General features: G+C 46.6%; 1 protein-coding gene across 1 annotated transcript in view; it reads left to right on the top strand.

Annotated features, from left to right (window-relative positions):
• Window positions 1–2,433: 2,433 nt before the first annotated feature.
• Window positions 2,434–22,911, top strand: part of LOC310803191 (plexin-A2-like) — a gene marked incomplete at both ends in the record, with an annotated part of 52,333 nt that continues 31,855 nt past the window's right edge. Inside the window, 6 exons of the mRNA XM_083667880.1 lie at window positions 2,434–3,660; window positions 5,432–5,614; window positions 14,029–14,163; window positions 19,239–19,339; window positions 22,157–22,280; window positions 22,658–22,811. Of these exons, the coding sequence (XP_083524006.1) occupies window positions 2,434–3,660; window positions 5,432–5,614; window positions 14,029–14,163; window positions 19,239–19,339; window positions 22,157–22,280; window positions 22,658–22,811 (1,924 nt within the window). The remainder of the gene's footprint in view (window positions 3,661–5,431; window positions 5,615–14,028; window positions 14,164–19,238; window positions 19,340–22,156; window positions 22,281–22,657; window positions 22,812–22,911) is intronic.

Below are 22,911 nucleotides of genomic sequence, written 5' to 3'. Positions count from 1 at the left end.
GCCTTCAGAGCTGCTGGGACTGGGACAAAAGGAGGGGGTGCAAGCAGATGTGTGTGTGTGTGTGTGTGTCTGTGTGTGTAAAGTGTGTGCGTGCCTGCATGTGTGTGTGTGTGTGTGTGTGTGTGTGAGTGTGTGTACATTATGTGTGTGTGTGTGTATGCGTTTGTGTAGTGTGTATGTGTGTGAGTGTGTGTGTGTAAAGTGTGTGCGTGCCTGCATAAAGTGTGTGCGTGCCTGCATGTGTGTGTGTGTGTGTGTGTGTGTGTGTGTGTACAGTATGTGTGTGTGTATGCATTTGTGTAGTGTGAGTGTGTGAGTGTGTGAGTGTGTGAGTGTGTGTGTGGGGGGGTTATTAGACTAGTCAAAATGAGCTAGTGCAGGGAGATGTGGTGGGCTCCTAATTTACTGTCCTCCCCCCTGCGCATGGCACTTTTATTACTGCTATAATGTAGTGGGATGAAGTGGGTGCACGTACGGAGCCCCCAGTACCCCCTCAGCACCCCCTCAGCTCTGATCACTGTTCACTAGGCCACGTTAATAAGGAGTCATATAAAACGGGAGCGACCAGTCGGGGAGAGAGGAAAAACATCTAAAAATAGACTCTAAAGTCACTAAAATCGATACATATATAGAGTATATACATAGATCATACCTACAGAAATAGTATTAAATCTATATTTTATACAATGCATTCATGAGCCATTCCCTCATCCATCCATCTACCATCGATCCATCGATCCATCGATCCATCGATCCATCCATCCATCCATCCATCCATCCATCCATCCACCCGCCCATCCATCCATCCACCCGCCCATCCATCCATCCATCCATCCATCCATCCATCCATCCATCCATCCATCCATCCATCCATCCATCCATCCACCCATCCATCCTTGCAGTATTCTAGGGTCACTGTTTGTCTCCTGCCTGGAATATCTACATAAAATATGCTAATGAAATTAAACAGGGAAGTGTAAGGGTGGGTGCCGCCTGTCTCTGAATCCCTGATGACTCTCTGTCGTCCCTGGAAGGAGCCTGATTAATTTAGGAATGTCGGCTGCGCCGGAGAGTGATTAATTTCTCAAGGATTCGACCGTTTAGGAGAACAAGAGGGAGGAGAGAGAAGAGAAAACAGAGTGCCCAAAATATGGAGGCATAATTAATACATTTGGATCATATTTAATTAGCTGCCTCAACAGAGGGAAGGCACCGCCAGTGTTTGTCTCGGCTTTGTTCTGGTAATCGGATGCAGCTTCTAGCCCTCCCTTTAATAGCAGTCACAGGGAGATGGTAATGAGCCCCCGTAGATAGAGACTCACACCCTTCTGGTAGTCATGGCTGGGATGGGGAGACAGACAGGTTCACTGTGTCATGGCTGGGATGGGGAGACAGACAGGTTGGGATGGGGAGACAGACAGGTTCACTGTGTCATGGCTGGGATGGGGAGACAGACAGGTTCACTGTGTCATGGCTGGGATGGGGAGACAGACAGGTTGGGATGGGGAGACAGACAGGTTCACTGTGTCATGGCTGGGATGGGGAGACAGACAGGTTGGGATGGGGAGACAGACAGGTTCACTGTGTCATGGCTGGGATGGGGAGACAGACAGGTTCACTGTGTCATTGTTGGGAAGGAGAGACAGACAGGTTCACTGTGTCATGGTTGGGATGGGGAGACAGACAGGTTCATTCGGTCATAGTTGGAATGGGGAGACAGACAGGTTTACTCTGTCATGGTTGGGATGGGGAGACAGACAGGTTTACTCTGTCATGGTTGGGATGGGGAGACAGACAGGTTCACACGGCCTTTGTCTTGTGAGAACATGACTCACATGTTGCCTTGTAACTAACTGGATGACAAAGCTTAGTGGAGTCAAGACAACACTGAGTTCCAAATTGTGTGTCAGGTTTCTCAGTGACTCATGCCTTCCCTTGCTCCAGTCTTTTGTAAAACTGTAACTTCAAGACTTCATTTACAGTATGCTTTGTCGATTGACACTGCCAACATCTGTCGATTGAGTTTTGAGTTTTGCTGAGGGGTGTCACATACCTCCTGAACTTTGTTATGTCGCTGATGCCGCTATAGATCGTCAATGACAACGTGAGCAACATTTTTTTCGTCGATCAACACATATTAAAAAAGAGCCTTAAGCATGTATCATTTTTGGGAGATTGGGTCACACTTTATTTCGCTGCCCCTATACTTGTATAAAACTGTAATTACCCGAGGTACAACACTGTATTAAACATTGATATATCTAATAATCTCTATGGGATTAACAACTTTCACATTTCTCCTCTCTTTCAGAATGATGTGAAGACCATTGATGAGGGTATAAAGCACAGCCCAGCCTATCAGAATACAGCTCTCTTCCTTCCTCATATACAGCCTGGGACATTTGATTGGTCCTCTCTATCGTCTGACAACCAATGGGGATGGGGACGTGTTTGGATAAAGGCTGGATTTACTGTGAGCGCACTAAAGGTCAAGGGTCATGGTCTCTGGCCTGCTGGTGGCTATTGGCCCTGCTCTCTGTCACTCTAAAGACAGGCCACGCCCAATCCCTCAACACCTTCCAATCAGAGAGGACGGAATGGTCCCTCAACCAGCTGACCGTGCATCAGACCACCGGTGCGCTCTACGTAGGAGCAGTCAACCGCATCTACAAGCTGTCAGTCAACCTCACCCTCCTGGTCTCCCACGACACAGGGCCAGAGTACGACAACAAAGCCTGCTACCCTCCCCTGATTGTCCAGCCCTGCTCCGAGCCCCTGGCCTCCACCGACAACGTCAACAAGCTGCTGCTCATAGACTACTCCCACAACCGCCTGCTAGCCTGCGGTAGCCTCTACCAGGGCGTGTGTAAGCTGATGAGGCTGGATGACCTGTTTATCCTAGTGGAGCCCACTCACAAGAAAGAGCACTACCTCTCCAGCGTCAACCAGACAGGCACCATGTACGGGGTGATAGTGCCGTCCCAGGGCCAGGACGCCACCCTGTTCATAGGCACGGCCGTGGGGGGGAAGCAAGACTACTTTCCGACCATCTCCAGCCGTAAGCTTCCCCGCGACCCGGAGTCCTCCGCCATGCTGGACTACGAACTCCACACGGACTTCGTCTCGTCCCTCATCAAGATCCCGTCGGACACGCTGGCGCTCGTCCCTCGCTTTGACATCCACTACGTCTACGGCTTCTCCAGCGGCGGCTTCGTGTACTTCCTGACCGTGCAGCCCGAGACGCCGGAGAACGGCGTTCCCAACGGTGGCGGGTCGCCCGGCGACCTTTTCTACACCTCCCGCATCATACGCCTCTGCAAGGGAGACAAGAAGTTCCACTCCTATGTCTCGCTGCCCATTGGCTGCGTGCACAGAGGGGAGGAGTTCCGCCTCCTGCAGGCGGCCCACCTGTCCAAGGCTGGCCGGGTTCTGGCCCGGACTCTCAACGTCAGCGCCCAGGACGACGTCCTCTTCGCTGTGTTCTCGAAAGGCCAGAAGCAGTACCAGAACCACGGTCCTCTGGATCACTCGGCGCTCTGTGTGTTCACCATGAGAGACATCAACACTCGCATCAAGGAGCGGCTGCAGTCCTGCTACCAGGGGGAGGGCAACCTAGAGCTCAACTGGCTGCTGGGGAAGGACGTGCAGTGCACCAAGGCAGTATGTACCCCCAACACACACACACACATACACACATACACACATGCTCGCATGCACGCACACACACACACAAGCACACACACACACAAGCATTTAGCAGACGCCTTTATCCAAAGTGACTTACAACAAATGCATTTCTTTAAGTAAGTGAATCATCTATCCATCAGTCATCATAAGATAAAGTCATCAATGCTCAGACCAGGGGCCATAGGCAGTCACAATGCTAGAAGAAGGATTTATTTTATTTTTTTATTTTTTTTATTAACAGGAGAGAAACTTGTACAGGGGGGTAGTGGGGGTGAAGGGGTCTTTAGGAGGGACACACAAGCACGCACACACACACACACACACACACACACACACACACACACACACACACACACACACACACACACACAAGCATGTATGCACACATAGAACAAAGGCCTCCAGCCTTATATTGCCGTACCTGCCAGAGGAGCCAAATCACTGGTTGCCCCTCTAATGCACGTAGTTCACAGAGACACAGCGTTCAGGGAGTGATGTTAAGCTTACCACTTAGTGTAGAGGACTGGAGATTCAAGGCTGTTACAATGATTAACCCTAACCACACAGCCTTGATTACAGCAACAATAGCTGATAGGCAAGAAGCTAGCCTCCTGTAGAAGAGTCCCATTCAGGTTCTCAGTATAAGATGAGGGCAGAATCACTGGAGAAGGTTAATGCTGCAATGCTAACCACAGGAGTTCCGTATGCAGCTCTGATTTCATTCAGAGGCTGGGGAGGCTATTTCTCTCTGTCTTTCTCTGTCTCTCTACCTCTCTCTCACTCTCTCTCTCTCTCTTTCTCTCTCTCCCTCTCTCCGTCCCTCCCTCCCTCCCTCCCTCCCTCCCTCCCTCCCTCCCTCCCTCTCTCCTCTGCCGTGAAAGCTGCTTGTCCATTCTCCTCCAGCAGCTGTGTTTGAGCCCAGTGAGACCAGCTCTTGAGGGGGAGAGCAGGTTCTTCTCTTAAGTCCAAGCTCTCTGTCTTCTTTGGTTACTGTTTTGTGTTTTACAGACATGAGACTATTAGTGAACCAGAAAACAGGTTGTGGGTACAAACATCAATCACAAGGTCATTGTGCTGTAGATCTCACACAAGCCCTTTGATTCCAACAACAACACCTTTTCTGAACGTACTGCCTCTTACCCTCCTCATCTCTCATGTATTTCCACTGTAACAGAAAGCAGGAGGGGTGTTTTGAGAGGTGTGGGAGGAAATGAAAGAACAAATGTGTGTTGGCCTAAAAAGTGAGATTTATACTCTGCCTGACAGGCCATTAGAGTGGGTTTGAGATGGGTGGTGCTCGATGTAACAGGACTGCTTAGCATGCGCGCCTCTTTGATGCTAAATCAAAACCTGACTTCTCCCGGGCTGTGTGTTTGTGTGATGTCAGATCAAGCGATCTAAAATCACACGAACAGCCGCCAAAATACACGCCATTCTCCTATTTGCCATGAGTAATTACACTACTCACATACACACTCCTGGCACTGTTGACAAACTTAACAGCCCCAATATCTTTTGAAGTTGCGTGTTCCTAGCCCTGGCAACAATCATAATTGCATGTAGCAATGTAACATGTAAGGAATTCAAGTAGACATTTTGAGCTCTCTGTCTCACTGCCTCCTTCACTTGTTATCGATTTAACCCACACCCTCTCCCCCTCTCTCCTTCAAACTCTCTTTCTCCTTCAATCACTCTCTCTCTCTCTTTCTTTCTCTTCTTACTTCACTTCACTCTCTCTTTGCAGCCTGTGCCCATTGATGATCATTTCTGTGGGTTGGACATCAACCAGCCCCTGGGGGGCTCCCAGCTGGTGTCGGGGCGGACGGTGTACACCGAGGCCAGGGACAGGCTCACCTCCGTCACCTCCTATGTCTACGGTGGCCACAGTGTGGCCTTCATAGGCACCCGCAGCGGACGCCTCAAGAAGGTGAGAACAACAACAACAACAACAACAACAACAATGCACTGACATACCCCTGCCACCATTCCTTCATGGCCACCTCATCACCCCTGATTCCTACTGTCATTGGCGACAACAGCCGACAACAGCATTGTCATTGGCGACAACAGCCGACAACAGCATTGTCATTGGCGACAACAGCACTCGACAGGCTTCACACTCTTGACAGAGTCTGTCAAACATACAGTAGTTTGTTCAATGGTTACTGAGCAGGCAGAAGTGGGTTGGTGTTCAAAATTAAATTGCTGATGTAGGTCGTAACACCAATCTCAAGCAAGCCCAATATAAATATCACAAGTTTGAAACTTCAAACACGCTTTTTGTTTTTAGACTGTTTTACATCTCCATTGCTAACTTCTGACGACAGTCACTAGCTAGCTTATGTAAACAAATCTAGGGCGAAAATGAGAAAGATCCAATCACATTGGTTTTTTTATTTGAGTCTCCACCTCAGAATGTCAATATAAGGATAACAGGCGTTGTGTCAGAGATACATCGTCTGTGGAAAGAAGCTAGTCATTGTCATGATTCTCTCATCGGTCAGCTTTCAGGGGCACAATCAAAGTGGTTTACATGGTATGGGGGGAACTCACCTCATCCACTTCCAATGTGTAGCATCCACCGTGGTAACACCCAGGTGGCCGCTACAGTACACATTGGTAGTGGCGGAGGTGAGTTCCCCCCATACCATGTCAAGCAGAGGAGGCTGGTGGAGGTCGAAATCCAAGGATGCGTTCATTGTAATGCATGGAATGGAATGAGGAATTCCTCACATGTTTTACACCATTCCTCATTCCATTCCGTGCATTACCAGGCTCCACTGATGTAAAGTGCTTAGAGCACCTGTGTAACGTGGAAAGGTGCTATTGAAATCCGAAGCAATGAATAGACACTTATCTGAGGTTATTGTTAGGGCTATTCATTCAGCACAACCCTGACATACCCTTGACGTCATTTGTTCGCCACAACTCTTGTTCTTGTAAACCTTTGTCTCATCAGCATTCAGGGGAGGATATGTTTTTGAGGGAGATTCATCAGGTTCATCATTATGGAAATGTATTTTAATCAAGTCAATTTTCGTAACATAAAATATTCCATCCTCTTGACTGTGATCAAGGCTTATCTCTATGTGAAGACGAGAGACAGACTCATTTTGCCTGAACATTCTTTGATGTAACTTTATTGACATCAGATGACCGTAGGGGCCTGATTACTGTGAGATCTGATGGGACTGGTGTTAGTAATGTTGTGAGAGAGGAATGTGTGTTGTGACATCGGCCAGAGGGGTACAGCTGGGTGAGATTCACAGCCTCACACACAACACGTGCAGGGTTGGACTGGGGCCAGAGTCTCTGATAACCACACATCAGAGAAGAAAGGCTTTAGCGTGTGAGGAACAAGGAAAACACAGGGATTCAGCACCTCCTCTGATACCTCTTTGTGTGAGTGTGTGTGTGTATGTGTATGTGTGTGTGTGCGTGCGTGTGTGCGTGCATGTGAGGGAGAGTGAGAGAGAGAGAAAGTGGGGGAGGAGGGGGAGAGAGAGAGAGAGAGAGAGAGAGAGAGAGAGAGAGAGAGAGAGAGAGAGAGAGAGAGAGAGAGAGAGAGAGAGAGAGAGAGAGAGAGAGAGAGAGAGAGAGAGAGAGAGAGAGAGAGAGAGAGAGAGAGAGGTTCACAAGGTCCATTTATCATCATTGGTGTAAGTGTGGTCTATGTAAGGGCAGGTTTGGTCATTGGACTGACAGCACAGAGTGCGTGGGTATGATACACAGCCCCGGGAGTCTCTGAGGAGCAGCAGGTCACCAGGTTAACGTCTCCAATCCTATCCCATCCCATTCCTCCTCCTAGTCCATCATCCCAAATGGACGTACAGTGTGGAGGCGGGGCATGCCAGCAAATGCCATCAGTAGATCACTTAGGCAGCTAGCGAGGCCATTGGACAGGGGGAAAGGGGAAAGGCCAGGGAAGGTCACTGGGAGGTTATAGGGGTCAGCGTTCAGAGGGATAATTAACACTCTCATGGGTTGACCCAGGTCCTGCCTCTCAGAGAATGGACAGCGTCTGGGCATGTCACTCAGCACACTGATCACCAACCAATCACTGTGTCACACCACAGCGTCTCCCCCCGACCGTTACAGGTCATGGCTGGCTCTAATTGGCTAAACTAGGTGGCAATGGCAATCTAACTGACAATGTTTCTGTTGGTTTAGAAACAATGTTTCTGTTGGTTTCTTGTGTTCTTCTGGGTCACGTCCTTCCCAGTCTCAACACACACACACACACACACACACACACACACACACACACACACACACACACACACACACACACACACACACACCCACACCCACACACACACACCCACACACACACTCAAACACACACACAAAGCCTCTAACACACCAATAGTAATCCCACATCAATATACTGTGCTAGAGTGATAGTGAGGTTTAATCACATTAAATAGTAGGGGCTGTAATGCACCAGTGTCAGCAAGTTAGGGCTTATGTTGGCATGGCTTTACACTCAACATGGGAAGGACATAGAGTAGAGTAAGCCTTTGTGGTGAAATGTAAGGTTTAGTAGTTTAATCGTGAATGACCTCTGAATGACCTCTGTTGTTGTTTACCTCAGTGGTTATAATCACTTAGCGGAGTACTTTCCGTTCACTGCAAACAACTCTCACAAATGCTCTGATATGGAAATACTGCATTGATTGAAGCTCTCTCTTGAGGAAATTCTCCAATCTGTAGTTAAATGATTTGAGCTTTTCAAAGACATAGCTTCAGAGTGGACAGGAAGGAGATATTTGGTGATTTAAGCCATTAGGCAGACAACTCTGAGCGGAAGAAGGACGCAGGCATCCTAGGTGTGTTTGAAGGCAAATTGAAACGATTTTCGTAACTGCATGCTGGGAGCATAATGTTTCACAGCGCATAAATGTTTGACCATAGATGAAGCTCTAAATGGCATTAAATGAAAACATTTACTGATGGTTTTTGTCTAAAATGCAAACAATCTCTAACTCTCTCTCTCTCACTCGCACGCACCCATGTGCTCACGCACCCATGTGCTCACGCACGCACGCACGCACGCACGCACGCACGCACGCACGCACGCACGCACACACACACACAGACGCACACACAGTGCATATAGAGGGTGCAACCAGTGAATTGTGGTTAGGAAAATGAAGACCAGACGAACGTATGAATCGCTCCACTGTCCTTCCCCCACAGTATTTTCTGGTTTGCCCTGGGAACCCCCAAAACAATAAGAATGGAGGGATGGATGGAGGGGTGGGGAGGGAGGTATGTAGGAGGACAGGAAGGAGAGAACAGGAAACAGGGCCCTTAAGGAGTCAGGAAAGGAGAGTTTGCAGCTCTGAGGGGGAGACCTAGAGACTTAGAGGAGTCTGTGGTCATGTTGTAGAAATTATACTATGGGAGCTTGGAAGCTAGCCACACAGCTGAATGCTAGTTTCCTCTATATGAGTGAAGGTCTGTTTTTGTATGAGAAACTATCTGAATCATACACGGACACAACAATGCACATTGGCAGACTTTGACTGACAAGACTGTGCCTAATGAAGATTCTACACACACACACACACACACACACACACACACACACACACACACACACACACACACACAACCACAACCAAGCTTTCACCCTCATTCGTTGTAATCAGGTTTGGTAATGGCATTGGCTAACATACAGCTCGTTCAGTGGCTAGTGATCAATAGTGGCAGTAATGTGATGGCTGAATGATTAGAGCAGTACAAACCTCCACCTCTGCCGCCCCCTCACTAAACGCTTTTCCCTGTCATTAGGCTCAATCTGTCAGTCTGTCTGTCTGCGTGTCTGCCTGCCTATCTGTTTGTCTGTCTTAAGAGGACAGACAGCCCGCCCTCCTAATCAGCATTCACACAGCACTGATGGATCTATGGGTTAATCAGCGTCCACTCTCCAGTCTGTCAGCTAGAAGCTGCCCAAACACACCGCCAGGCTACCCAACCCTAAAGGTTGCCAGTTGGGCTGGCCTTCTGTCACTGTATTCTCAGACTCTTATAGAGTCTGGAATATGAGATTTTTTATTTTATTTTATTTTTTCATATGGGTCAGCTTTGTTTATAGATGTATTTATCTCAAACACACAGAAGCAGCTTGCGAGTACTTGAGAGATTCTGTCGGCTGAACGGTTTGTATGATTTGAAGACGGAACAGAAGGTGAAGCAATGTATTTGTGGAACACAGGCACCTCAGTTGCCAGTTTTTAAATGCTAATACTGTTTGAAGTTCTAGCATACTTATAATATAATAATGTAGTCAAATGTTTGTTTGTAAAAGGACACACCGTTGGTTGTCAGCAAACAATTAGGCCTATAGCCACTCTCAGAAAAAGGGTTCCAAAAGGGTTCTTCAGAAGGGTTCTCCCACAGAGACAGACGAAGAACAATTGTTGGTTCTATGTACGGTACAGTGGAACCTTTTGTTCTAAGAATGGTATGTACCAGAGTCATGATAGGGAAGTGTGGTTGAGTGTTAGTGTGGTGGAACCAGCCCAATCACGCAAGCTCACATTCTGTTTCACTCGAAACTAAATGTGAAAGTCAATCTGTTTGATCAGGCTTGTTCATACGATGACCCTACCGAACAGCGTCTGTACCATTGGAAGTAAGAGAGACTGGCTCCTCTCTGGCTAGGTGGCAGGTTGAAACTGATTGGCTGAAGAGCGTCCCAGTGCGTGATCCATATGTTTGGATGCAGTACCCCACTGGGCGCAGACTGGCCACATATGGACATGTTATGGAAGATTGGTTTGTCAGTACCATCATGTAAACAACGTAACCATCTTTCAAAGATATCCACTTCTTACAAAGTGGAAAGACGACATTTGCATGATGTTGCCTTCCTCTATTACATTTCACAAATGATTGCCTAGACTTAAATTACCTCAAAATCAGTTCCACATGTAAATAATTGATGAAAGAGAAATGTATGCAAAGCTTGTACTGGGAAGCTGTCTGGCATCTGTACAACTGACCTGACAGTACTTAGGCTGTCTCCGACTGAAATCTTCTAGGTTTGTGTCTTGTTTTTGTTGGCATTTAAAGGATGGAAGTACAGAAAGACTAGCAACCAGGATACAAACAGATCTGTGGGAGCAGGTTGTTTTCATTAAATCCATTCTAAGAACACACAGCATCATACGAGGGCCTAATAGCTGTTTGTGTGGTAATACAGAAAGAAGGTTTTGTTTGTATAAAATGCTGGGAGGCAATTTCCTTTTATTCTGAGAGTCAGGAAGCAAAACACTTATGTAGGGTAAATACCATTCATAGGTGAATTAGTCTCATCTGTCTTGCACAACCCTTGCTTACTCTTCTCCTGGTCGTTCCTGCAAAAGAGAGCATCCTCTTGGTCAACTTACCTCATAAAATAAGTGCTAATTAATAATAATTAAAAAACAAACTAAGATCCTACAAACAATGCATTTATCTAAATCATTAGTTTCCATCATACCCGGTGAACTGGACCCAAAGAGATTGAGCAAATATATAGCAGTACATACACTGTAAGAGCCTCAGAAGTTCACTGTGGTTTGTGGTTCATATGTTTTGGACCGCGTAATGCTGTTTCCTACTTATATAACATGACATGTTCATCATGAGCTTCATTAACTAAGGTTGATGGCATAGCAGGCATGCATTGAACCTCGTTAAATACTGACCACCTTTCATCATTCACTTACTAACCACCGACAGTACTTCAACTCTACCACCACAGATTCTGGCTGAACTAGAGCAGCACGGCGATACTGTGTGTACAGTAGGTGTGTGTGTGTATGTGTGTGTATGTGCGTGTGTGTGTGTGTGTGTGTGTATGCTGTGCACGTCAGCAGCTAGCTAAGACCAGACTCATTATAAAACCAATTAAACCCTCCTCCCTTCATCACGGGCCCGTGCAGCTTAAACCTAGATTGAGGACCTGTTGTTCCCCCAAAGGACCGCAGACCTGGCAACCCTGTTTTAGATTATAAAACCATGTTTAAACGTGCTGAAATCAAACTCCCAGCGGGGTCAAAAGGTCACAGTTTCCTCTGAGCTCAGCCATTGGACCTTAGCCACCATAGTGTGGTCGTCGTAATGCCCCAGCTAAATACCCTTGGCAGAATATCTCTCTGGGCAATTTGGGTTTTATTTTGCATCTCATTTCTTGCTGCTGGAGGACGCACAAGCTCTGGTTTCTATTTATGAACTATGGAGTGTGGGAAATGGAATGGAAGCTGACTCTGACTCTCTGCGTGGGATTGTGGTACTGTTAGAGACATGGGGGGGGAGGAGGAGGTGGGAGAGACAGAGGATAAGAGAGAAATCATACAAGATGATGTGTTAGAGGTTTAGTAGAAAGATGTTGTATTGAGTGACTGGTTAAGGGGATAGCATTGTCATTGATAAGTACAGTGTTGTTTAATAACAAAATGAGCAGTATAGACAGAGTTATCCTCTGGGCCTAGTATTTCAAAATGTTTAATCTGGACCAGAATGATGCAGATTATTGTTTGCTATCCAGGATCAGATCGAGCTGGCTGATTTCCCCTATACGACTCAATATCTGACATATAAATCTGATCCTGGATAGCAAAAAAGATTCTGGAACACTCTGATCTAGATTAAACGTTTTGAAATACTGGGCCCTGGTGGTCCTGTTGACAGAATCTCCCATGTCTCTAAAGGACTGTATAGGTTTGTGTCTGGTTGGCGTTGCGAGACCTTTGGTGGCTAGTTCTACATAGGGATTCTCCAATAGGATTTTCCCCTCCTGTCCATACCCAGGGGATGTTTGTCACTGCTGTCCCCGTCACTCCTGGTGAGGAGCCGCTGACTGGAGGGCCCTGCAGGCCTGATTGATCGGTGCAGTTTTAGAGCCCAGCGGATCCAATCATGTAATCAGTTTGTATTGATTGCTGCTGTGTCTATTGAGAGGCTGGGTTTGGTCTGCCACTGTCTGTGTGAGCTGCCTGGCAGACAGGGAAGGCAAACTGGCTGCAGTCCAACCTGGTTCTGGTGGTGGGGAATCAAGAGAATAAATAGAATAAAATAGAATTGAGTCGAATTGAATAGTATGGATGCTAATTATCAGGGCGTTCGGAAATGTGTCTTGCAACATACAGGCAGATATCAGAAATCAGAATGTATGATTATATAGTGGGGTCCTCACGTGTACACACACATGACTGATGATCTCAGATACCCAACCCTGTGCTTAGTCTCCATACAGAACCTTATACTTATTTAGATTAGATGTTGGGCTTTTTCTGCTAAAGTATTTAACCACAAAGTTATTGTCGTTCACTTCATCAGTTTAACCCAACTAATGATATCATCTTTCTGAATTATAAGCGCTTGTTAAACCATTGAGGATCGTTTCTAATGAGGATCGTTTCTCTCGGTTGTCAACATGCATTCAGTTTATTTATTGAACCTGTCAAGAGTCTCAAGGTATCAATTTGCCTTGCAGATGCATTAATAATGTGTTATTACTGTTTGAAGGCATTGTGATTTGTGATAAAAAACTAATGCAGGGAGCCGAGTGAGTGTTGTCTCTTATTTGGTTCCACATCTGAACACTGGGCAGAGAGAGAGACACACAGACCCAGGGGGTAGGATTGAGTTATCTATTTTCTTTCTGTGAACTTTTAATTATTTTTGTTGTGTTTTTGCGTGTGATGTGTGTTGGGGTGTCTGTTGTAAGCCATGGAAGCTGGAATACAAATGTCCATTTTTTTTCCTCTTCAAATGGACAATAAAGCTTTTGAACTTGAACATGTTTTCTCTCTGTGGCAGTGGGTGTCGGTTCTGCATGGCTGCATTTAATGAGCCCCAAAAGATTGTGGTTTGAAAGTCATGCCAAAGTCATATTAATCTTCAGAGCCTGAAAACAGTAAGGAGACATGCCACTGGCAACAGCATGAACCAGCCCTAGGCTAAGAGGCTCAGGGCAGCACAGCGGCCAAGCTACAGTACCGCTACATCAGGGCTTTATCTAGTTGAATCCAACCATTTTAATGCATTCAGTCATTCCATCTCATTTGATTTCCAAGCAAGCAGATAAACAGATTTCATTCCCTAGAAGGCTCGTGGCAAAACGGTGTCCAACATTTTCAAAACTGTACCTTCTCTTGTATAAAACGATTGCTGTCTTGACAGTAGAAATGTTATGTTATTTCTTTCATGATAATCATATTCTTGAAGTTGTAATCACTCATGATTATTTAAATTTTTTTATGGTAAATGTATCTCCAGTCCCAACATTTTGCAAATGTATATACTGTATAGCGTTTTGTAATAAACTCTCTCTCTCTCTCCCCACAGATCAGAGTGGATGGGGCGACCCTGGGGGGGGTGCAGTACGAGACCCTGACTGTGATGGCTGACGGCAGCCCTATCCTCCGCGACATGGCCTTCTCTCTGGACCGCAGCTCTCTCTACGTCATGTCTGAGAACCAGGTGAGGAACCTCCCTCATCACCAATGGTAACCCTGCTGGTCCAGACACCAACGTCCAGGTTTCCATCTGAGATGATTTGCTGTGTACTGTACCTGAGTGTGACCGGGTCGTGGGTTTGAACCTGGGTGTTTAGCGTGGACATGCACAAACTCGCTAAGCTAAAGCCTAGGTATTAGCGTGAGGAGCCAGTGTTTGTATTCCAGTTTCTCTTACCTTAGTAACGTGTGGTCCAGGGGAGGCTTGGTGGAGGGACAAATCGGAGGACTGGCTCATTGGAATGCATGGAATGGAATGAGGAATGCTATCAGATAACATTGCTCATTCCATTCCATGCATTACAATGAGCTCGTCTTCTGATTTCTCCCTCCACCAGCCTCCCCTGGTGTGATCCCTCTTATCTCCTCAGTTAAATGAGCGTACTGGTGTATGGGTTCTACACAGAAAGAGGAGAAAGAAACAGATGATTAAAGACCTTTATTTTGATTGGGGAGATTATTTCTTATCTTTTTTTTATTTTTTTTTACAAGAACTGAGAATTGTACTTTAAGTAGATTAACTAGGAATCAAACACATTTCACATCACACAATCTCACAGAACCCGTTAGGTCCAATTCACGTTTCTCTGATGCAACTCACACTGCGTGAGTCTTTGAGAGTGTAAAATATGCAAGGAACGTACCGATGGAATGGCGACTGCTCTAATTACTCGTTCACGCGTACGGACGTTACACGCATGTTAGAATATACTGTATGTGCCGCCCCCCATCCAATAGAAAACCATCAGCAGATTCCCTTGTCTTTCTCTCTGGCTGTGGATGTTGTGATGGAAATCTTTCAGTGAACAACAATAATTTCATATATGACTTAAGCAAAATAGTACAAATATATTTTTTGCCATTACAATGTGGATGTGGATGTTCTCTGGTCCATGTTCTCCAGTTTGGACTGCATCACAGGAGCCAGCAGACAGTTGTTGTTGGCTGATATCCTCTGGACTCGTAGGGAGATAAGAGAAAACAGTGGTAATCTCATTCAACTGCCATCAAGTGATTCATTTGGCGCATGGCACCAACTGTTTGTAATGGGATTAATCCTCGGAGCAGCCAAAAAGCCCATATCACTGCACTCACTTGTCTTAGTTCCCGCTTGTCGGAATGTATTTTTAAAACCCCCCCCAAAAAATGACAGAGGACGAAGAAGTTAGGGCAGAGGGCGTTTGGACGATCCGGGAGATCCGAATAATAATTCAACATGCTTAGGAAACAATCTATTAATGTCAAGTAGTAAAGAGGGAGAATGGTTTTTTCTTTGAGGGATGAGGGAGAGTGGGGAGTGGGGTATTGTACTGAAGTGTCTCTTAATCCAAATCAAAGGCAGCTCCTCGATACCGGAGTGTGATGGAGTGGAAGAGACAGGCCATCCCTTATTGATGAGCCCTGGTTGTTCAAGGAGACACACATGCTTCCATCAAGAAGATCCTCTCCTCACTCTCCTCTACCTCCTTCTCCTCTATCTCTCTCCTCTCCTCTCCTCTCCTCTCTATCCTCCCTCCTCTCCTCTCTTCTCTATCCTCCCTCCTCTCCTTCTCCTCTCTCTCTTTGACAATATTAGAGCTACTGTACACAGTGGCTTGTGGCTTTGTCTCTGTGGCCCTTAGGAGCCGAGAGCAGCAGCAGTAATGTAAAGCCTTCCCTCTCTCTCTGTCTCTCTTTCTCTCCATTCCAATCAGGCCCCCCAGGGCTTTAGAGAGGGATTCCAGCAGGAGAGGGGGGTTGCTGGGTTGCACTAGCAGACGTACTGTATTTCCAGCAGATCCCAGAGAAGGGGGGATTTTTGGATTTCTGTGAGCCAAACAATAGAGAAATGATGTGGAATGAGGAGCGAGGCACGGACAGATTTGGCTGAGATCAGGCGACCCTCGCAGAATAACAATGAGCCTCTCTGTCTCCTGCCGAGCGCCGCGCAGCACAGCACACAGGCCGAGCATGATGATGCAGAGAGGAGAGGAGAGCGCGCACGCGTGTGTGTGTGTGTGTGTGTGCACGGATGTGTGTGTGTGTGTGTGTGTGCGGTTGCCTTTGTATGTGCAACAAATAAAACCTGATGCAGTATTATTGTAAGATGTCGCATCAATGATTAGAAATTATTTTATTATTCTAATAAATGGCTTTATAAAAGTTTATCTGATATTCTCGCTTTGATTATTCCTGGAGAAATCTAGACATGCATTATGCTGATATAGTCCTATCCTAATAGACACTGTGTGTGTGTGTGTGTGTGTGCGTGTGCATGTGCGTATGTGTGTGTATGTGTGTGCGCGCTTGTGAGTGTGTGTTCCAATTCACCCCATTGAATTATTGAATGGTAATGGTCTGCCTGCCTGCATGCAGCATGAGGACTAGAGCTTTACCTGCACCATACAGTACCAGCAGTATTTTACTGTGTGTGTGTGTGTGTGTGTGTGTGTGTGAGAGAGAGAGCTTTATCGGCACTATACCAACAGTATTACAGTGTGTGCGTACGTGTGTGTGTGTGTGTGTGTGTGTGTGTGTGTGTGTGTGTGTGAGAGAGAGAGAGAGCTTTACCTGTACCATACCAGCAGTATTATAGTTGTTCATTCAGAGGGAAGAGAGCGAGAACCTGCTGTCTGTGTTTGTTAGCTACAAGGCAATCTCTCAAAGTGCTTTACTGTGAAATGTCAAATCCTTGCTTGAATTCCTCCCCATCGCCGCCCCCGATACACACATTCACATTTGCAGTTGTTTTTTGTGAGTGTAATTCCATTTCTGAAAATAGCACTTTTCAGGACATACTGTGTTAGATAACGCATTTCATCTAAATGAGTGTACAGTAATGGAACTGGAGGTTATTACTGTAACAGGTTAGTTAGTGTCGCATACAGGTTATTAATAGTCAGATCAATGGACTGCCACATGCACTTTATATAAAGTAGCACTGTGCATTTTAAGTAGTCCACAGTAAGCCCATGAGGTGATGATGATGATGGTGATGATGATGGTGAAGGGAGGGCTAAGCTCCCCCATAACAAATCAGGGCCCCCATGAAATATCAATGTGGGGCCCCCCTAAGTCTTTCTGCCCCCCCCCCCAAATGTGTCTGACATACACAGTGATGGGTATGGCCACTTCTATTCATATGTATTCAACGCTGGTCTTCCCAGAGCCAGACTAAGTCAGGGTCTCCATCCTAAGTGCATTGTAGTCCAGGACAGGAGTACGGATTAACCTGGGTTAGAGACACCGAACGACAGGCACGGACAGTAACCACGGCGATGAGCGAAGGGGAAAACACAGTTCCAGAAAAACAGCGTTAGAAACAGGCTCAGCCATGCTTTTAGAGTGTGTCTATACCGTAGTAGGAAACGCTACGGGAATTGAGAACAAAAAGGCACTAAGCTGAAAAAAACCCTCTAAAGTTCCAGTGAACCTGGATGACAGCGGTAACGTGGCCCGGAAACCATAAGCTTTCTTCCAACATCCGAGGGAGAGCAACACAGATGAAAGCTCAAATGAGATATAGACATTGTGTAATGCCCCGTAGAGATGACAGCATCTGATGTGGATGACTGTATGACCCCATTGCCCACATGACGATAGCATAAACACAACCATCACGTGGGACAACGTCTGCTTCTGCTGGCTTTACCCGGTATTTTTTTGTTTGTAGTTCTTTGAAGATCCATATGCTTGAAAAAAAAAATCTATATAGCTTTCCTCATAAATGATTTTTTTTTGCTTCTCTGTGGCTAATAAAGGCTTTCTATAAAAGCAGGGACTTCTGAGAGTGACATTTAAAAGAGAGTGATTACCTGCGGCTCCAGAGTGAGGCCAGATTGCGCACATCAAACAAGAACGTCGTGCCTTTCATTTGCATGTCGTTGGGATTCACTGTGGTGCCTGCTCTGCTCGCATGTTCAGGTAAAATACACTCACACGTGAGCTGCACATCTGATCAGTGAGCCTCAAAGGAGGCCTATGAAGGCCCAGAGACGGCCCAAAGTAAAGGTGTTTCTGCCTGTACCTCCCCTTCAGAGAGGTACAGGCATTGTAACGCATGGAATGGAATAAGGAATGGTATCAAACACAATCAGCCCGTCCTCCAATGTCTACCTCCACCAGCCTCCCCTGGGTCTCCCTCCTGTGTGAACTCAGGAGAGTATGTTGTGCTGCTGGTGTTGTGGATTAATCTTCCTGCGTCAGATTTGGGATTTATTTGAGCTCGCTGTTCCCCCCTCCCTCTAAAAAAAATCATTTTCCTAATGGAATGCACTGAATTTGTTCTGAACTCAACCCCCCCCAAAAAAAGAAAAAAGTCATTTTGCAGGGAGCGGCAGATAATCCGTTTTGCCAACACAGACCTGGGAGAGAACCCACTTACGTTATCAAGAGCTCCCGAGACGCGCTAATCCATAATCCACTCCTCATTTGTGATTGCTTACATCAGGAAATTGCTTTGCATGGTCCGCCAATGGCTGGAAGAATAAGGAAAGAATAAAACAGTGTTAGAGCATCAACCTGTTTGTGTATGCAGGGGGCTGCGGACGCAGGCTGCCCACTCAACAGCAGCGTCTGTCACTACGACTAATGGAGAGCGTATGCTTTGCCAAGCGTCCTCACTTCGCGGAGAGGTGGCGGGGTGTGTGTTTGTGTGTGAGGGGGAGGAATGTGTGTGAGCGTGTGTGTGTTTGCGTGCGTTTGTGCACGCACGCCTGCGTGTGTTTGTGTGCGTGTGTGTTTGTGTGTGTGTGGGTGTGGGTGTGGGGGGGGGGGGCTTATTCAGCACATTCACGGAAGACAGATCTATCAGCCTGCTTGCTAGACCCTGTACAGCACTTCTCTGAAATAGATTCCCCAGACTCCCTTTTTCCAATTTCTTAGATCATCTGTAAAACAGCCTAAGATGACTCAGAAAGCAACAGCATAGAGCCAATTTACACAGGACTTATGCTGCACACATCTGTATGTATATATTAATGTTGAACCTGCGATATATGCTGCATCTTAATGCTTATTGTGTGTGTGTGTGTGTGTGTGTGTGTGTGTGCGTGTGTGTAGGTGGCCCAGGTCCCAGTGGAGGCGTGTGACCAGTATGGGACATGTGGACAGTGTCTGAGCTCTGGAGATCCTCACTGTGGCTGGTGTGTCCTCCTCAACACGTGAGTCCACCACTGCCACCATTTACTCTGTCTGTCTGTCTATCAGTCTGTCTGTCTGTCTCTGTCTGTCTATCATTCTGTCTGTCTGCCTGTCTGTCTGTCATTCTGTCTGTCTCCCCCCCCCCCCCCCCCCCCCCCCTCTCTCTCACACACACACACACACACACACACACACACACACACAAAGCCATAATAGCCATGGTTTAAAACCCCAACAAACCAACAAAAGTAGTGAACAAAAGTAGTGAAAGAAGATTCCCATCTGATCCAGTGGAGGCTGGAGAAATCTGAGGATGGGCTTTATATTTACATTTATGGCATTTAGCAGCCGCCTTTATCCAAAGCGACGTACAACAAATACATTTGTTTAAGTAAGTGAATCATCTATCCAACAGTCATCATAACACAAAGTAATCAATGCTCAGACCAGGGGCCATTGGCAGTCGTAATGCTAGTAGGCTAATTATTATTATTATTTTTAAATATATTTTATTAGCAGGAGAGAACTTGTACAGGGGGGTAACAGGGGAGAAGAGGGGTTAGGGTTAGTATAGGGGGGGTAGTGAGGGTGAAGCGGTCTTTAGGAGGGAGGAGGGCTCATTGTAATGCATGGAATGGAATGATAAATGATCAAACACACCTGTCCTCTGATTTCTACCTCCACCAGCCTCCACTGTATCATTGGTACAGAGGGATTAGCCAGCTAGACTAGGGCAGAGTGCACTGTATTCCAGCAGCAGGGTTGATCAGGGTGAGAGAAACCGAACTCTGTCTCTCTCTCTTCCCCTCTCCGTCACAAAAAACAAAAACATGATAGCGTTGGGTTTAAAACCCCAATCCCATATTGACCAACAGCTGGCTCAAGAAGAGTGAACTCCACTAAGTAGTCCTATGACGCTTCTAGAAGGGTACTGTCCCCAACTCCCCCCCCCCCCTCCTCGTGAACCCTGTGAGAGCCCAGGGGGAGAGAGCAGGGGAGCTGGGGATGATAGTCCCCGAGGGGATTAGCCTGATAGACGTGCTCAGACTACAGCAGCCCACTGGTACGCCACAGTAGCAGCCTGTCTCCCTGGGAACATTGTGGATTTTGAGAGAGTGGGCTTATCTCTCCCATCTTAATGATCTGACCCGCAGGTTAGCTTACGCAACATAGGCGACACGTTAGCCGCTAGCTGCTAGCAGAGCAGAAGGGATTGAGAAGCTTACAAACTGCTGTCGCCTTTCTGAACGGCAGACTGAAACAGACCCTTCCCGAAAAGGGGTTTTATGTGCTGTCATGTGATATTTGCATTTTTTAGCAAATTTCACTATGATCGTCGTTATCTAAATTGCGGCTCTCTATGTTATTGGCCTGCTGGAATAGCCGAACAAAAACAGAACGTATTTATTATAATTACTTTTATTCAACATGGATGTTTTATTTCAGTGATTTCATTGCTGCACCAAGTCCCATCTCTCTTACTGTATCAGGGGAGGCTGGTGGAGGTAGAAATCGGAGGACGGGCTCATTGTAATACATGGAATGGAATGAGGAATGATATGTTTGATGTTTGATACCATTCCTCATTCCAGCCTATGTATTACAATGAGCCCGTCCTCCGATTTCTACCACCAGCCTCCCCTGAAATGTATAAATGCCACTCTCAATTTGATGGATGGCAGCCTGAAGTGAATTGTGAGCTCCCACATGTCGTCACGAAGATGTTTTTCCTGTCAGCCCATTCTCTCCCAGTGGGAATACTCAACCAGCCGCTGGATGGTTTTAAGACTCAGTGATCCAGTAGGAACAGCATCCAATAACTGCAAGTCCTTTGAACCTGGCAAGGCAACACACATGCCTTACAGGGGAGGATGTCTGTGTGTGTGTGTGTGTGTGTGCGCGCGTCTGTGTGTGTGTTTGTGTGTGCTGTGTGCATCTGCATCTGTGTCTGTGTATGTGTGTGTGTTTGTGAATGTTTAAAAAGGCTCGGATCAGATCAGGCAGAACATGCAGGAGGAGATGAAATAAAAAGAGGATGAAACAACCGTCTGGGATGAAATGCTTTCTGGGAGGTACTTCAACTGATGAGAGGCCAGGAGGTGACTGTCTATCCTCACATAGAGATGGGCCGCATCAAGGAGCCAGGGCCAACCACAGCCCTCAGCCACGTCTCTATCCTGCTTTTACTGTGCTGTAATTACAGCTGGGGTCTCTCTGCTCTTGGAAGGCTCTCAAGAGATGTCAACTTGACCAGCTCCTGAGAGTCCATTAAAGCCCCCAGTCTCATCTCGTCTCATCGCTCATCAGCCGTGTGCATTACAGATGTAAAAGTGAGACGCACCGAGAGTCAGATCCTTGTCAAATGGAGGGGCTTCTCACCCGGCAATTCTGCGTTGAAAGCCTCTCATTATCTGTCTCAAGTGCAATGCTTATGTTTGTGTAATTGTGTGTGTGTGTGTGTGTGTGTGTGTGTGTGTGTGCATGTGTGTGTATGTGAGCCTGTGTGTCTGAGTCTGTGTTTCTATATTTATAGCTGAACATCTCAAGCTTCTACAATCTCTTTTTAAAGAGACCAGTCTCATTTAACCACAAAAACAAAACACTCACGGCTCTTAGACCGTTCAATCCCATGTCCCATAAGAACCATCCAACCTAGTTGATAACAACTCGTCAAATTGCTTCGACTTTGATTGAATGAGTTAATGTTTGTTGACACTAATGTTATGTTAGCTTGTAATGTAATGTAATGTTAACTTGTCATATTGCTAAGACGTTCCTTAAACATTGTTCTTCGTAAGTGCTCTTCATAAAGTCTCTACCTCTCTTGCGGTCCGCAGGTGCGCCCGGAGAAACCGGTGTGACAGGGCGGACGAGGCCTTCCGCTTCGCCACGGATATTGAACGTTGTGTGAAGGTTATCGCTCACCCGAACAGCATCGCTGTGTCAGCAGACAGCGTGCCTGTGAGTCTGCTCGTCCTCCACCAATCACCGGAGAGTCAGTCTACCAGGAGAGGCTAGTGGAGGTAGAAATCGGAGGACGAACGGGCTCATTGTAATGCATGGAATGGAATAGGGAATGGTATCATTCCTCATTCCATTCCATGCATTACAATGAGCCCATCCTCCGATTTCTACCTCCACCAGCCTCCACTGCAGTCCTTGCATAGTTACAACAACATGTATCTCTAAACAACCACTAAATGCTGGTCATAATATGCTGTTGTATAGTACATTAGTAATAGCTTTGTTATTGCATAGGAATGAATTGTTCCTTATTCCACCTTTATAATAATATAAACTTCTTCATGCCCCCCCCCCCCTCCTCTCCTCTCCTCTAGCTCCTGCTGGAGGTGAGTAATGTTCCAGACCTCTCTGCTGGGATCACCTGTTCCTTTGGAGAGCAGGCGGAGGTGGAGGGGCACGTCAACGGCAACAGAGTCATGTGTCTGTCGCCGTCTGGGAAGGAGGTCCCGCATATCCCTCAGGGCCAAGGTGAGCCTACTATAGGACCCATGGGAGGCCGGTGGAGGTAGAAATAGAGGACGGGCTCATAATAATACGGGCTCGTAATACATTACGGGCTCGTAATGCA

Source organism: Argentina silus (assembly GCF_951799395.1).
Source record: "Argentina silus genome assembly, chromosome: 4".
Lineage (NCBI taxonomy): Eukaryota > Metazoa > Chordata > Actinopteri > Argentiniformes > Argentinidae > Argentina > Argentina silus.
The sequence above is the reverse complement of the archived record's forward strand: the minus strand, read 5'-3'. Positions and strand labels throughout refer to the sequence as shown.